Raw genomic sequence first — 13,162 nt, 5'->3', positions numbered from 1 at the left:
GAACCAAGTTCAATCCAGGCATATCTCTTGTCAGTTTTCTTACCCCAGCCGGCATACTTGATGAAATACCCTATTATGTATAAAGCTTCATTTACCTTTCTGGTGAATTCCGTGCCTTTCTAAAGATGTAAATGACAAAGAAGCATTAGGTAAGCATGTTATTGTTTAGTTTTCCCTTCCATCTAGTGTATTAATACAATTCCAGAAGTTATTTTCCTTAACTGGAAAAATCTGCATATACTAGAAAGACATGAAGTGTAGCCACAGAGGAATGAGAAATCTAGAACGAGCAAGCCAGGAGTTGGACTCCACGATCCTTATGGGTCCCTTTCAACTTGGGATATTCTATGATTCTACCTAGATCTTTCTTCTATTTCTCAACAATGAGATTCCTCAAGACAGGCATCTGAGTCCATATTTGGACATTTAGATGTAGCTGACAGTGTTTCAGAAAAAAAAAAAATGTAAATGAAATTACTTTTATTTTGGTGTCTAAAATAACAATGAATACAGAGATGCAAACTTGAACATTTTAGCTATGGATGCTAAGTTCGAGGTAGCCTAAATTGCTCATGTTTAACAGCCCCCTCTATAATACAATAAAAATATTGAAGCTTGTATTCATTTAGTACTACTCCACTTTATTTAAAAGATCATCTAAAACAGCTGTCTTATTAGAAGCATTATTGCTTCTTGACACATCACAGCAGTATTTCATCTGGTGCCAGTAAGAAAAGAGACAGATTGAGAAGATAAATGTATTTAGTTAATTTTTAAAAGATTTTTTTTTAATCTAGCCCAACTATTAATTACAGCGGTCTTTAAATCACATTTGCATCACAAAGCAGTCAGAATGATCAAATATTGCTCGCTACTGTTTATTGGCATTACTCATTCTCTACATCAGCAGATATTAGAGGCTCCATTTGTTGTGTTTTCAGATAGCCTGAGGAGGGTCAGAGGAAAGAAAACCCTACAGAGTCTTTCCTCCTTCCCTGACACTGTTTTGTCTCCAAACAACAAATAAGGAGAAACTTTGTCACTACAGATGCATAAACAATTGCATTCATTAGTCTGGAACAGATTTACCACTGAGTCCCAACGGCTGATGCACAGGTTGAAGAAGAGTATGATGCAGTTTTCCCTTGAAAAATTTAGAAATCCCTAATCCTCTGATGGTGTGCTAGAGCCCCAGGGACTGCTGTGAGGAAGGCTCTGGTACAAGTTCTCTCATGCCCTTGTCACAGGAATTAATTGTGTCTTTTTAGCTGGATTAGAGGATGAATCCTCTCCATGGAAACCAGGAAGATTTACTTGAAAAGGAGACTGATTCAGCTGAACATTTTAGTAACAACCATTCAACATCCACCAATAATAATATTTAATAAAACAACCTGGGTTGCTATTTTGCATTGATGTTATATTCTTTCCTACCATACAGGGGCTCTCAAGCATCAGAACACAGAGTTTGTTTTCTCTTTCAGAAAGGTGGCAGATTTTTCATTTCATTCCCCTCTATGCCATCCTCCCTTTTTCAGACAGGGCAGACAGAGATCACATTTTTAGCGTGGATGCTGCTGCTAATTAGCGGTCACTAGTTTGTACATTCTACCTGACTTCTCCAGGTAAGCACTTATTGGCTTGATCTAGTGAGACCCAGAAGTCTGTCTTGCTTTAAAATAAGAAATGGAGTTCAAGGGAGAATTTTCTGATTTCTGATAAGAATTCAGTCCCGCTTTAAAACTGTCGACACATTTGTGGCCCAGAGCCAAGGCCTGAAAACCAAAATCTTTTGCATTACCAAACACGAAGGTTTGTCAAGTGGCAAGTATTTTAAAAAAATTCTGAAGACATAAAAGATCAGGATCAAAAGTCTATTCAAGCTTACCCACATGTTCCTGAGGCTTCTCTCTGTAGCCAACACCACATGGATGCACAGCCTAGAACCCTGCCTGAACACATGAGATTGCTCAGGCACAACAATGAAAATAAGGACATCCATTTACAACTGCACTGATTTTGAAACACTTCCCTTGGGGATACTTGAACAGTACTATTATTCACTCCTAGAGAAAAGTAGCTGTTTCCAAATCTTCTGCAAGATCTTTATCCCACCCACTTATCACTGTGTTGTGCTAGTAATATTAAAATTAAAATTAGTTTGGTTGGCCTTACTAGATTGCACAGGCAGGAAAAGGGGCAAGAGAAAGAAAGGACAAGAGAAACACAGAGTTGTTCAACCCTCATTTCCCCACAGTGTCTGTGAACTATTACTTTCTGATTACTATCAAAATCAGTGTCTCTTACCATATGCTTTTTTTCACAGTTTATTGCAGATAATGTGGTCAGATCAAACATTGAGAAATATTTGTTGCACAAAAGAATTTTAATACATTTCAAGAAATGACAAAGGCAGTGCTCCAAGATCCAGGATTTGTTCTGTTCTCTCCTAAGCCACTTCACAAAAAAAAAAAAAAAAGCCACAAACAAAAACAAACAGCAAAATGTCTCAAACATTCCTGCTTCAAGTGTCTGGAAATATTTTAGAAATATTTTCAAGTCTTATTTTAGAAGCAGCAGAAAGTAGAAAAACGGCATTTGAAATGGCACTTGAAAAATTTATCTGTGTTGTTCAATATGTAGTTTTAACTAAGAATGTAATATAATGTGCAAATGCCCAAACATTCAAGGCCAGTTCCTCTGCAGGTCTGTAATCCCATACAAAAAATAGAAAAAAAATCTGCAGCCATTACTGTGAAGTCTCTCTCTCACTGTCAATCTCCGGTGGTCTTGCTTCTCTGACACTGGAGGTACAAATTCCATGCTATATGAAAATTGGATTGTTTTAAACTTCAGAAAAGCACTTTCTAAAAAGGAGAGCATATTTAAAATCCTCTGAAAGGGACATTATTTTTCATTGTTTTATTTAAACTAAATTTAAAAAAAAATGAATTTTAGAAAAAAAAAAAGTTTTAAAATACAACAGCTGTCAACAATATGTTGCTGTTTTGAAAAGAAGTAGCAGATTGTATTGTAGACATTAAAATTATTTCAAATATTCTTATACCGGTAGAAGTTTTTAACCTGAAAGTATATTCCTGTCCACCTCACCTTGTTTAACATTCTTCAATGAACCTTTTAATAATATCTGAAGACTGTTGATGCATTGTTAAAAGGTGCACCCTGGAGCCAAGATGTGACTGCGTTTCATATGGATGACATGCCAAGCCAGCAAATGCTGAGAACCTCACCTAAAAGGTGACTAGCTGGTGCTCTATACCATTAAAAATGCACTGCTAGCTTAACGTTTGCCTGTATTCCATTTAGAGACAGTCCCAAGGCTGAGTCCATGACCCAAAACTCCTACTTGTGCAGCTCTGTGTCCAAAAATGCAGCATCAGGAACAGCTCTGAAGTGCACAGGGACCCTTACTATATCAGAATGTCCCCACCTAGGTTTTACCCACATTCTGTCTTTAAAAAGCACGAAGAAAACTAGACAGCAGGCTATTTCTGTGGATGTAGCAGCTATATGTAGGTGTTATAAGGCAATCTATTCATTTCTGAACATTTTTTTTCCCAGAGATTAATATGAATAGAGATAAAATAGCCTGAACATAAACCGCAATAACAGTTCTGACTGTTGTGTAAGTCATGGCCTTAGAAACACAGTATTCTGGAGGAAAAAAATAATAAATAAATAAATGCAGTAGTGTAACCAAACAATTGCCACATTTGAAAAAAACAATTTTAATGGGAGATAGACCCATATCCTCTAAAAATATCTGGCCTCATCATGAAAGAAATTTCCAAAAATTTCTTCCAGTGGGAATACCTCAGAACTCATTATATGTTGCCAAGCTACCAAAACCACTTTGTTCTGAGTATAAAAGAGAACACTTTAGGTCAATAACTAAGTTTAAAATTTCAGTACGCTCAAAGACAAGTGACCACTAACAACTTAAATTTACCCACAGGGATTCACTGGAGAGTATAAGACTGTTTGTTTAAGTGCATAAAAGTGCACATGCACACACAGCCCTCTAAATAATGGCAGCAATGCTATAGTTTCCAAATTGTAATCATTGTCGTGGGAAACTATGGAAGAAAAAAGAAAATGGGAATACTATTTTTCTCCTCTAAGCCTGATGTGCCTGACTCATATTTGAATTAAAGTGATTTTCTTGAAATAACACTTCCCTCATAAATCTTACGATGTCAGAGATCTTTCTCTGAGCTCTTGGAGAAGAGTGGTCATAGCTTAATGTCCATAAATGCTTCAAAATGGAAGAATACATTTCCAATATGAAATTACAAAACGCACATAAAACAGTACTTTTTTTTTTCCCCAAAAACTGTTTTAATGCAAAATATTAGTAGTCACATCTCTTTCATTTCTGCAGTGATTATCATTAACATCAGTCTCTTTTATTTACAGTTGTATAGCTGAAAAAAAAGCAAAAACTTAATTAGATAACATTTCTAATATCCTTTCACCTATTCATCATTTGGAAAAAAATCAAAAATTCACCTGCAATCATCCTTTCACATTGTTCTTTTATTCTCCTGTCTTTCCTGGTGGAAGAACAGCTGGTTCTCAATTTATGCAGCCAGTAGTTTGATCAGGTAATAAGTTTTTTTTGTTTGTTTGTTTGTTTGTTTGTTTTTCTTCCTCCTTCAGCCTTATGCTCAACAATAAGTTTTCAATGTAATTAGGTTCCTCTATGCCTGGCACAATTGTCCTCCTCCATGTCATTTTCACTTGAAGGAAATCAAATCCAGATCCTACAAACATCCCACTGATTACATCTCAAAAAGCCCCAAAATACTCAACTGCAATTTCTGTTTGCTGTAATATCAGAATATTTTCTCCTTGACTTTTTCAGCAAGTAATTGCACAAATATAGCCACATATTCTAATTCTCACTCTACTCTCTTGCACTTTTACTTTTCTTCTGTCTTTCAAACTTGCAAAAATGTGTGAGAGAAAAATTCTCATTTCAATTTGGTATTTTACTTCTATCAGAAGGATGTTTTGCTGTACTGTTACATTTACACTAAAGCAATGCAAAACTAAAATTAAGCACCATCTTGGTCTTACACTATATGGTCACTCTCAGAAGCAGATTGTGGCAAAGAGAAGAGAAATGGAACATTGAAAAGTTAACAGAATCAGAGAATTGCCATAAACAGGGATTTGGCTAATCATGAGAAACAGTGAAAATTAAAAACAAACCCAAAAAACTAATGTGAAGTGTAATGGTCATCAAATGTTTTAAAAGTGAAGAGACCTGAATATGTAATAATTATTTTAATCATGCTTAGAGAAACTGCATAATTCTGCCTTCAGCATAGTCTCTTCTTATACAAGGCTGATGTTTGCAAATTCCCTTTCCAGTTCTTTTCTGATGATAGGATATTCAGGAATATACCACAAAAATAAAAATAAATACAAAAATACAAAATACAAAAAATACAAAAATAAATACAAAACAAACAAACAAACAAAAATTCAAATGAACAAACCAAACCAAACAAAAAAAAATCACCTCCAAAATAAAACAAAACAAAACAAAACACAAACCACCTGTTGTGGTTGTTTTAGAACAACCTAGGAAGAGGATGAGCCAAACAGGCCTTCTCAACTATTGTTGATTTTAAATAAAAGCTTAACATTATTACATGTAAAAAAAATACCCCAGGGTTATCTAGAAAAATAGGCTTAATAATCATTGTATGGCACAGCATTAACAGCAGCAGATTTCTGGTTTCTGAATGTCACATTAGTATTTTTAGTAGCCCTATAGTTATTTGTCTAATAGTGTTCCATCCTGAGAGATGTTAAATATTCCCCAAAATTTCATTGTATCCTTAAGTCCCACTCAAGCTGATGTTCAGAGCTGTACATGAGAAAAAGCCATTCCTTACTTGATTGCCACAAGACTTAAAAATTGTATCAGTGTTACTTGTCAATTACTGTATTTCTTGAAGAGCTCGTGCTGTATTCTTCCTAGAAATATCAGAAAAACAAGCCATGAAGTAAGTCTTTGATAACAAGTGGCTTTGATGTCTAGGATATTAGACACCCTACGCACTGGAAACACTTGAAAACCTCAAGGTAGGCATTGGCTCCCTCACAGTTTTAAAAGAAACAAGTCTGACTGCTAAGCTCTTTCTGTCTCTAAATTTAGGTCCTAAATTTAGGTAGAAACTCAGCCATGCTGAGTTGCAACATACTCAGATGAAGCTTATTCTCATTCTCACACCACCAAGATTTGTCATCTTCTGATGACATCTTCTGAAATGAAACATAACCTCAAAAGCCAAGGTGGAGTATGGGTGACTCACCAATGCCGTACCCGCTGGGGAGTACCACGGGAACAGCAGTCACTCTTATGGCTCACTGGATTACTACTGCTCACACAGCCCCACATGGTTCTAAATGCTGCAAGTCATTTCACAACCAGTCACTTTCCCACGTAGCTTTTCCTTCTCCAGTTCTGCAGCTGTGTTCCTTAGCCTCCAGCAGCAGCTAGGTAGAAAAAAAAAAAAAAAAAGTCAAATTGCTAGTGTATATACACATATACATGCATATGTACATACATATACATAATTTTATGCAACAGGAGAACCTATGCAATCTGAAATCACTGCTGAGGCCCTATTTTTCAGTCCTTTTTACTCTGACCCTGTGCTTGGGCTATTTCCACTCCCTCCCAGCAGGGCTTGAGTGCTCTTGTTTACAGCTGTAAAGCTCTACAGACAGAGGTTTCAATTTAGGAGGAAGTAAAACATCTCACTTTATTACCTCAGGAGAGCTGAGCATCCTGCCAGTGCAGTACTCCAGTTTATCGCCAGGAGCAGATGAGGTGGACTGGGAATTAGACCCACTTAACAACTGATTTACACACTACTCTGTGTCATTGCTATATGAGGCCACAGGAGGTTTATGGCTAATTCAGAAGGGCAATTGTTTCTGTACCACTGCAAGGTACTGCATACAAATCAAAGCAGATGGCTGTCTTACAGTGAAGACTGGCCCTTTTTTCATTTTCTGTTATGTGTTTAAACAACAAAACAACAATTTGTTTACTGGATAATCTCCTGTGTTTATGTGGGGAACGTTTGGCTTAGGACATCACTTTTTGTCTTCTTATAGAGATTTGTCAGATTTTCACTGGACATGTAAAGCAGAGAGTTTATGTAAAACAAGCAAGATCTCTAAAAAAACAAACAACAACAACAAAGCATACCGTGAAATGCTGTTTTCTTTATAGCTGATACAGACTGTGAGTGCAGTTGACAAAGATGAGCCTCCTCGAGGACACAAATTTTTTTTCGAGTTGGTGCCAGAATTTGCTGTTCATCCAAACTTCTCCATTGTAGACAACAAAGGTAACTGTTGACCAGTGCCAGTCCCCCACCCCAAGACCACATAAAGATTCATCCTGTAACATTTATTCTGCATTTCCGTTCTAGATAACACAGCAGGAATTATGACTAGAAGAAATGGATATAGCCGTAGTAAGACAAGTACCTATCTCCTGCCGGTCATAATATTTGACAATGACTACCCAATCCAGAGCAGCACTGGCACGCTGACCATACGTGTATGTGCCTGTGACAGTCGAGGAAACATGCAGTCCTGTAATGCAGAGGCCCTGCTCCTCTCTGCTGGCCTCAGCACAGGCGCACTGGTTGCCATTTTCCTCTGCATCATCATCCTGCTGGGTATGTAACTGTCATGAGTTGTTTGACTGATGAGGCAAAGGGGTTGTTGATTCTAGACCTCTGGCATTCTTCACCCCTTATTCACATGACCCTGTAGAGCAATATTTCATACCTAATACAATACTTTTTTTCTTTTGTAAGAACTGTTTTCTAAGACGGGTGAGGAACTGGGAGAGTGGGAAAGAGATTACTGTGGGCGGTTGTCATTTCTATTCATAGGAATGTGCAAAAAAAAAGGGGGGGGGCTATCAGTGTTATTTAGGTGAAATGGTGAAATAAACTTGAAAATTTAGGTTTAATTTTAGATACTCATATTTTACATTATAAATACATCTTCATTTAAACCCCGGACTTTTAAAATCATATTCCTGAAACTGAGTGATATTTTTCTCCATGATTTAAAAAAAAAAAAAAAATCAATCATACCAACTATTTAATCATGAATGATTTGTAGTTTTTATACTTAGGAAATATTTAGCTCAAAAGCGTAGAAGAGGACCATTCAATTGCTTGCAAGTGGTAAGGAGTACAGATGATTAAATAAAGTTCAAGCACAGAAGTTAGATGGGTGGTTGTAGAGCTGAAACATTAGAAAAATGAGGGGATATGTGAAGGAACTAGAATAAATGCTAGCTCATAACCTGGTCTTAAAAGCATAAAAACTGCAACTTGTATGTTTTGCTTACCAGAGAAGTGCCTCCTTAAAGGGGCTATCTTCTCCACTTTCCAGTCAAACTCTGTGACAGACCTCCTTCTCTTCCCACCCATCTTGGCCAACACAGCTCGCTAAAGGGAAAGTGACACCTGTACAGCTGTCAGTTTATATAACTCTAAGGAACACATATTTTCTATCAGCTAGATTACTAGCAAGATCAACTGGATTCTGGCTACCTCCAGCAAATATTCAGAGGGCCACAGGGGCTGTGGCTATATGGAAGGGAGAGTACCTGAGCTCTGACAAGCTGATTGTCCGTACTGCTCAGGTTTGAGCACCACTGCTGTTCTGGTTTCAGCCTAAGCCAGCTTTGGTTCCCCAGGACATTGCCCAAGCATAGTGTGAATGAACAGGACAACTTGCAGGCCACCACTCCCAGGAGGCAGTATGATTCAAGCTCTGTCAGATCTGGCTGTCCACTTTGCACAGTTCTTGTCAGTGGGCTCTGAATCTTCAAAGCCTCTTCCCATGCCAAAACACAGAGTATGAAATATGTACCATGAAACACATACACTTGCTCTCTCACTATGAAAATATCATTCTAATGGGCTGCAGTGCTTTAGTAAAGTAACTAAAGCAACTAAAAACAAGCAAACAAAAAAAAATCATAATTTTTCCTTAGGACCATAAGAATACCACATGAGACTCAGAACAGCCTCACGGAGCAGTGCTGTGCAAAACAAGTGTGAATACTCTGTGTCTCATGGCCCCAGGGTCAAAGACCCTGCTCTACTTAAACATATAGCTGAAGCCACAGTAACATAAATGAAATGTGGCTAAACAAAATTTTGAGTTTAAAATTTGTGTGGCTCTCGGTGTTTTATTTAATTGCTGTTCAGCAAGACATATTCTAGGAGAGTATACTACTGTCACTATGTCCAGAACAGGAGAGAGACATTAAGTACCCAGCTGTGAGACATTTCTTCATAATAACATTTTAGTGATCTGCCCTCACAGCTGCCCTTTTCTTTTATATGAAGTTAGTAAATTTACAAGTGGACTATTACTTGTCTAACCCTAAAAAACTTGAAAAGAATGGCTCTTGTACACATACAGAATCACAAACAGAACAGCCTTTACCTTCACAGCATTGTACCATGACATGTGGAAGATCTTTTTTCCCCTCTCTACCCTCACTATGTCCATTCTTTTTATTCACCAGCACTCAAATAATTTAGAGTAAAAAACTTTGCTCCTAAGGCTCAACACAAGTGCTCAACACTGCTCTAATGCCTTTAAGTGTGGCTTGGCATCCAATGTTATGCCTCATTGACAGATGATCTTGTTGGCCTCTCCTATTTACTCCAGATACTGGGACAAGGGTCAAATTTTTAAATGCATTTAAGCATTGAATTCCTACTGAAATTAATAGCATTTAAGCAGCAGAATGTATTTGTAAAGCTTAACTTTAGTTTTTCATCTCCCTCTGTAAAGGTTCAGCTTAGTGTCAATCCTTATCTCTCCAAAAGGAAGAGTTGTTCAACTATCATTTCTTAAATTAGGGGGGATCATGCTTTTAAGAAGAAACAGTAACAGAGACTGGATTTCAATTCCTGCAGTCACTGAAGCCAAAAACAGTTTTGTCAATAATATTGATAGCTGAAGGTTTTCGGGTTCTTATTTTCAGAAGAACCTGTAGATCCCATTTTCAATAGTGAATTAGACACTTAGGAATACCTAAATCACCAGCTTTCAAGAGGGTGAATTACTTTTGCTTAGAAGATATGTAAGAAAATATTTTTGGCTGCTATAAAACATTAATATTTTTCCTTATTAACTTCAACTTAGAGATAGCTTTTGTACCTATTTACTAAAAATACCAGTCTTGAAGCATTCCAAGAACAACAGACAATGCAAAATATAGCTCATTTATTTCATTTCTAACTCTGCATTTGTTCATTCACCCTTTGTTTCTTTTTAGTGTTAGTTGTCTTGTTTGCAGCCCTCAAGAGACAGAGGAAGAAAGAACCTTTGATCATCTCAAAGGATGATGTTCGGGACAACATTGTGACCTACAATGATGAAGGGGGTGGGGAAGAAGACACCCAAGCTTTTGACATTGGCACACTCAGAAATCCAGAAGCGAGGGAGGAAAGTAAGATGAGAAGAGATGTCATCCCAGAAACTATATTTCAGATAAGACGGACTACACCTCTTTGGGAAAACATTGATGTGCAAGATTTTATTCATCGAAGGCTAAAGGAAAATGATTCAGATCCAGCTGCCCCTCCTTATGATTCACTAGCAACGTATGCTTATGAAGGAAATGATTCCATAGCAAATTCACTCAGCAGCCTGGAATCACTTACCACAGATGGCAACCAAGACTATGATTACCTCAGTGACTGGGGACCTCGGTTTAAAAAACTAGCAGACATGTATGGTGGAGAGGACAGTGACTGAGACTGAGAAAGTAATCTGTGACCTGATAAGTGTTAGTGGAATTCATGTCTATGTTACTAGATAAAGTGGCCTACTCTCTCTTACTTGGGATTTTTTTTTTTTTTCCAAAAAATAGGTGTTGTCTTAGTAAGGGTTTGCTTAAGTAATAAGTCAACATAAATGAATATGAGTGATTTAGATTTTTTTTTTAAACCTATAATTCACCCTGTCTGCCTAGAAACCTCTGAGGAAAGGTTTTCATTTACAATGAAAACACAATAAAAGGCTTTTTGTGCCTTTAATAATGAGATAGATTTTTTTTTATTATTATTATTATTTTAAGTGCTTTGCTTTACCTTTCTGACTATCTGGGACATTGTGCACCCACACTGTAATATAATCTCAAAATTATACTTCAGAAAAGATTAATATTACTGCCATATTTATTGAGTTAAAGAATGTCTGTGTGTTGACTCATCATGATATTTTTATATATGTATATTTATATTTTTGTATTTTTATTAAATAAATTAGTATTTATAAAAATACTATTTACTCATGTACTTTGTTAAATACAAGTTGTCCAATCTTTCTGAACACTAGGAAATTTTTGTGCAATACTTGATTTTTGGATGAATCTTCTTATAATGGATTAGTGCTTGAAATGTACCATGCAAGAACAATATGGAGAGAGTGCTCTGTAATGGGAATGCAGTGTAGAAAAAAAAAAGAGAAATTATTTTGAAAATGTGATTATAAATAAATGCCATCTGACTTGCAATGTGTATTACTATATGGCATAAGAATATAGTTTTGTTGTTAAACTGCTCCACAACTACCTTGTTTGAATGGGTGATCCGTGACTGGATTTAGCTGATATAGACTTGAGGATTTAAGGAACCATGAAGGTTTATTCTGGTAGACATGAAAACCATTTTAAAAGAAACTTTTTAAAAATTTTGAATAATTAACCAAACATCAATATTCAGAGGAAGTCTATTGTATTCCAAAATTATTTGGGGGTTTTGAGGCAATTAGGCAAATCAGACTTCTGTCTTTAATAGCTTCTTTCTAAATCAAAGCAAGCCATTTAATAAAAACAAAATCTATCTAATATTTTATTAAATTTGATAATGTTCTCTTCCTTCAATGAAGTATCTACACTTGCACATATTTTAAAATGTTAATTACAATGATCTAGTAGGCATTTACGTTTCAAATCTATTCCCTGTCTCAGCTTTCATGTTATGAACATTTTTCTTTCCAACACAGGATAGGAGGAACTTACCTGGATCACCTGTGATCAAACTGAGAGTTTTGAAGTTTATGTTTTAAAAAAATATGAAAAATAATAAAAGAAATTAACAAGACAGGATGCATAATGTACATAGCACTGCCATCCATTTTTAGGGGAACCTATATGCATATAGATGTACAAAATAATAATTTTTAAGGTTTTCCCCAAATTACTTAGTTATTTTTCAGATTTTTTTATTCATAAAAGGACTTAAGATATCTTCTCAAATTAATTCTGTCAGAAGTCCCTGGAAAATATTGCAAACACATAGCACTTGTTCATTAGGATAATTTGTAATACTTGAAAAACTACATTTTTTTCGTAAACATGTACCTTTTACATTTGAAAGCATGAAATAATATTTGGCATTCCACAAATGCTCAAACTTTGACAAAAGAAATAATCCCACCCAAGATGAGCTGGAGTCTGGGACAGAGGACTTAAAAAATTCTTTAATATTTATATTTTATCTATGTAGTTGATACTACAGTACTCATTTTTACCACTTTTATCCAAAAGAGAATGTAGTGTGTACTACTGAGGCACTATTTTCTTACCAAAATGTTAATAGGTTACACACAAGGTTATTTCAGCCAGATGTAGGAACACCTTCCTCCCTCTCTATTTTTTCCTCTCTATCATGTTGGCTTTCAGACAGCTTCTCAAAAACATCTCTTTATTGTTATTTATTGTATCCCTCTAACACATTCCTCTGCTAGTTCTAATGATGCATCTCAAGTTTTTTGACACTGAACCCCTTTTGGGGGTGGTTAAGGTCACGGGAACAGCGGAATCCAAGCTAGCACTTGGACAGCTCATTGTGAGCGGCATGTCAAGTCTGCAGTGCTAAGTTGAATGCACATAATATTAATGACAAAAAAAAGTCAAAATAACCTTCAGCTGTGTGGCAGCCATGTACATGGATGTGATGTAGTAACAAGACAGTTTAAAGCTTGATGGTATAATAATGTATACTTCTTTTCTGTGTCTTTTGGAGATGAAAACAAAAGACTTTCAGAATATATGTTTAATGTTGCT

General features: G+C 36.2%; 1 protein-coding gene across 6 annotated transcripts in view; it reads left to right on the top strand.

Annotated features, from left to right (window-relative positions):
• CDH9 (cadherin 9) overlaps positions 1 to 11,662 on the top strand; it is a 102,641-nt gene extending 90,979 nt beyond the window's left edge. For 5 of the 6 annotated variants that reach the window (XM_080582243.1, XM_080582242.1, XM_080582244.1 and 2 more), the window contains 3 exons: positions 7,277 to 7,394; positions 7,479 to 7,730; positions 10,367 to 11,662. In XM_080582243.1, the coding sequence (XP_080438369.1) occupies positions 7,277 to 7,394; positions 7,479 to 7,730; positions 10,367 to 10,848 (852 nt within the window). In that variant the 3' untranslated portion in view covers positions 10,849 to 11,662. The remainder of the gene's footprint in view (positions 1 to 7,276; positions 7,395 to 7,478; positions 7,731 to 10,366) is intronic. The other variant, XM_080582247.1, reaches the window with a different exon arrangement.
• Positions 11,663 to 13,162: the final 1,500 nt, after the last annotated feature.

The sequence above is a fragment of the Anser brachyrhynchus genome (genome assembly GCF_964034855.1).
Source record: "Anser brachyrhynchus genome assembly, chromosome: 2".
Classification (NCBI taxonomy): Eukaryota; Metazoa; Chordata; class Aves; order Anseriformes; family Anatidae; genus Anser; species Anser brachyrhynchus.
This window is presented reverse-complemented; position numbering and strand designations above follow the sequence as displayed.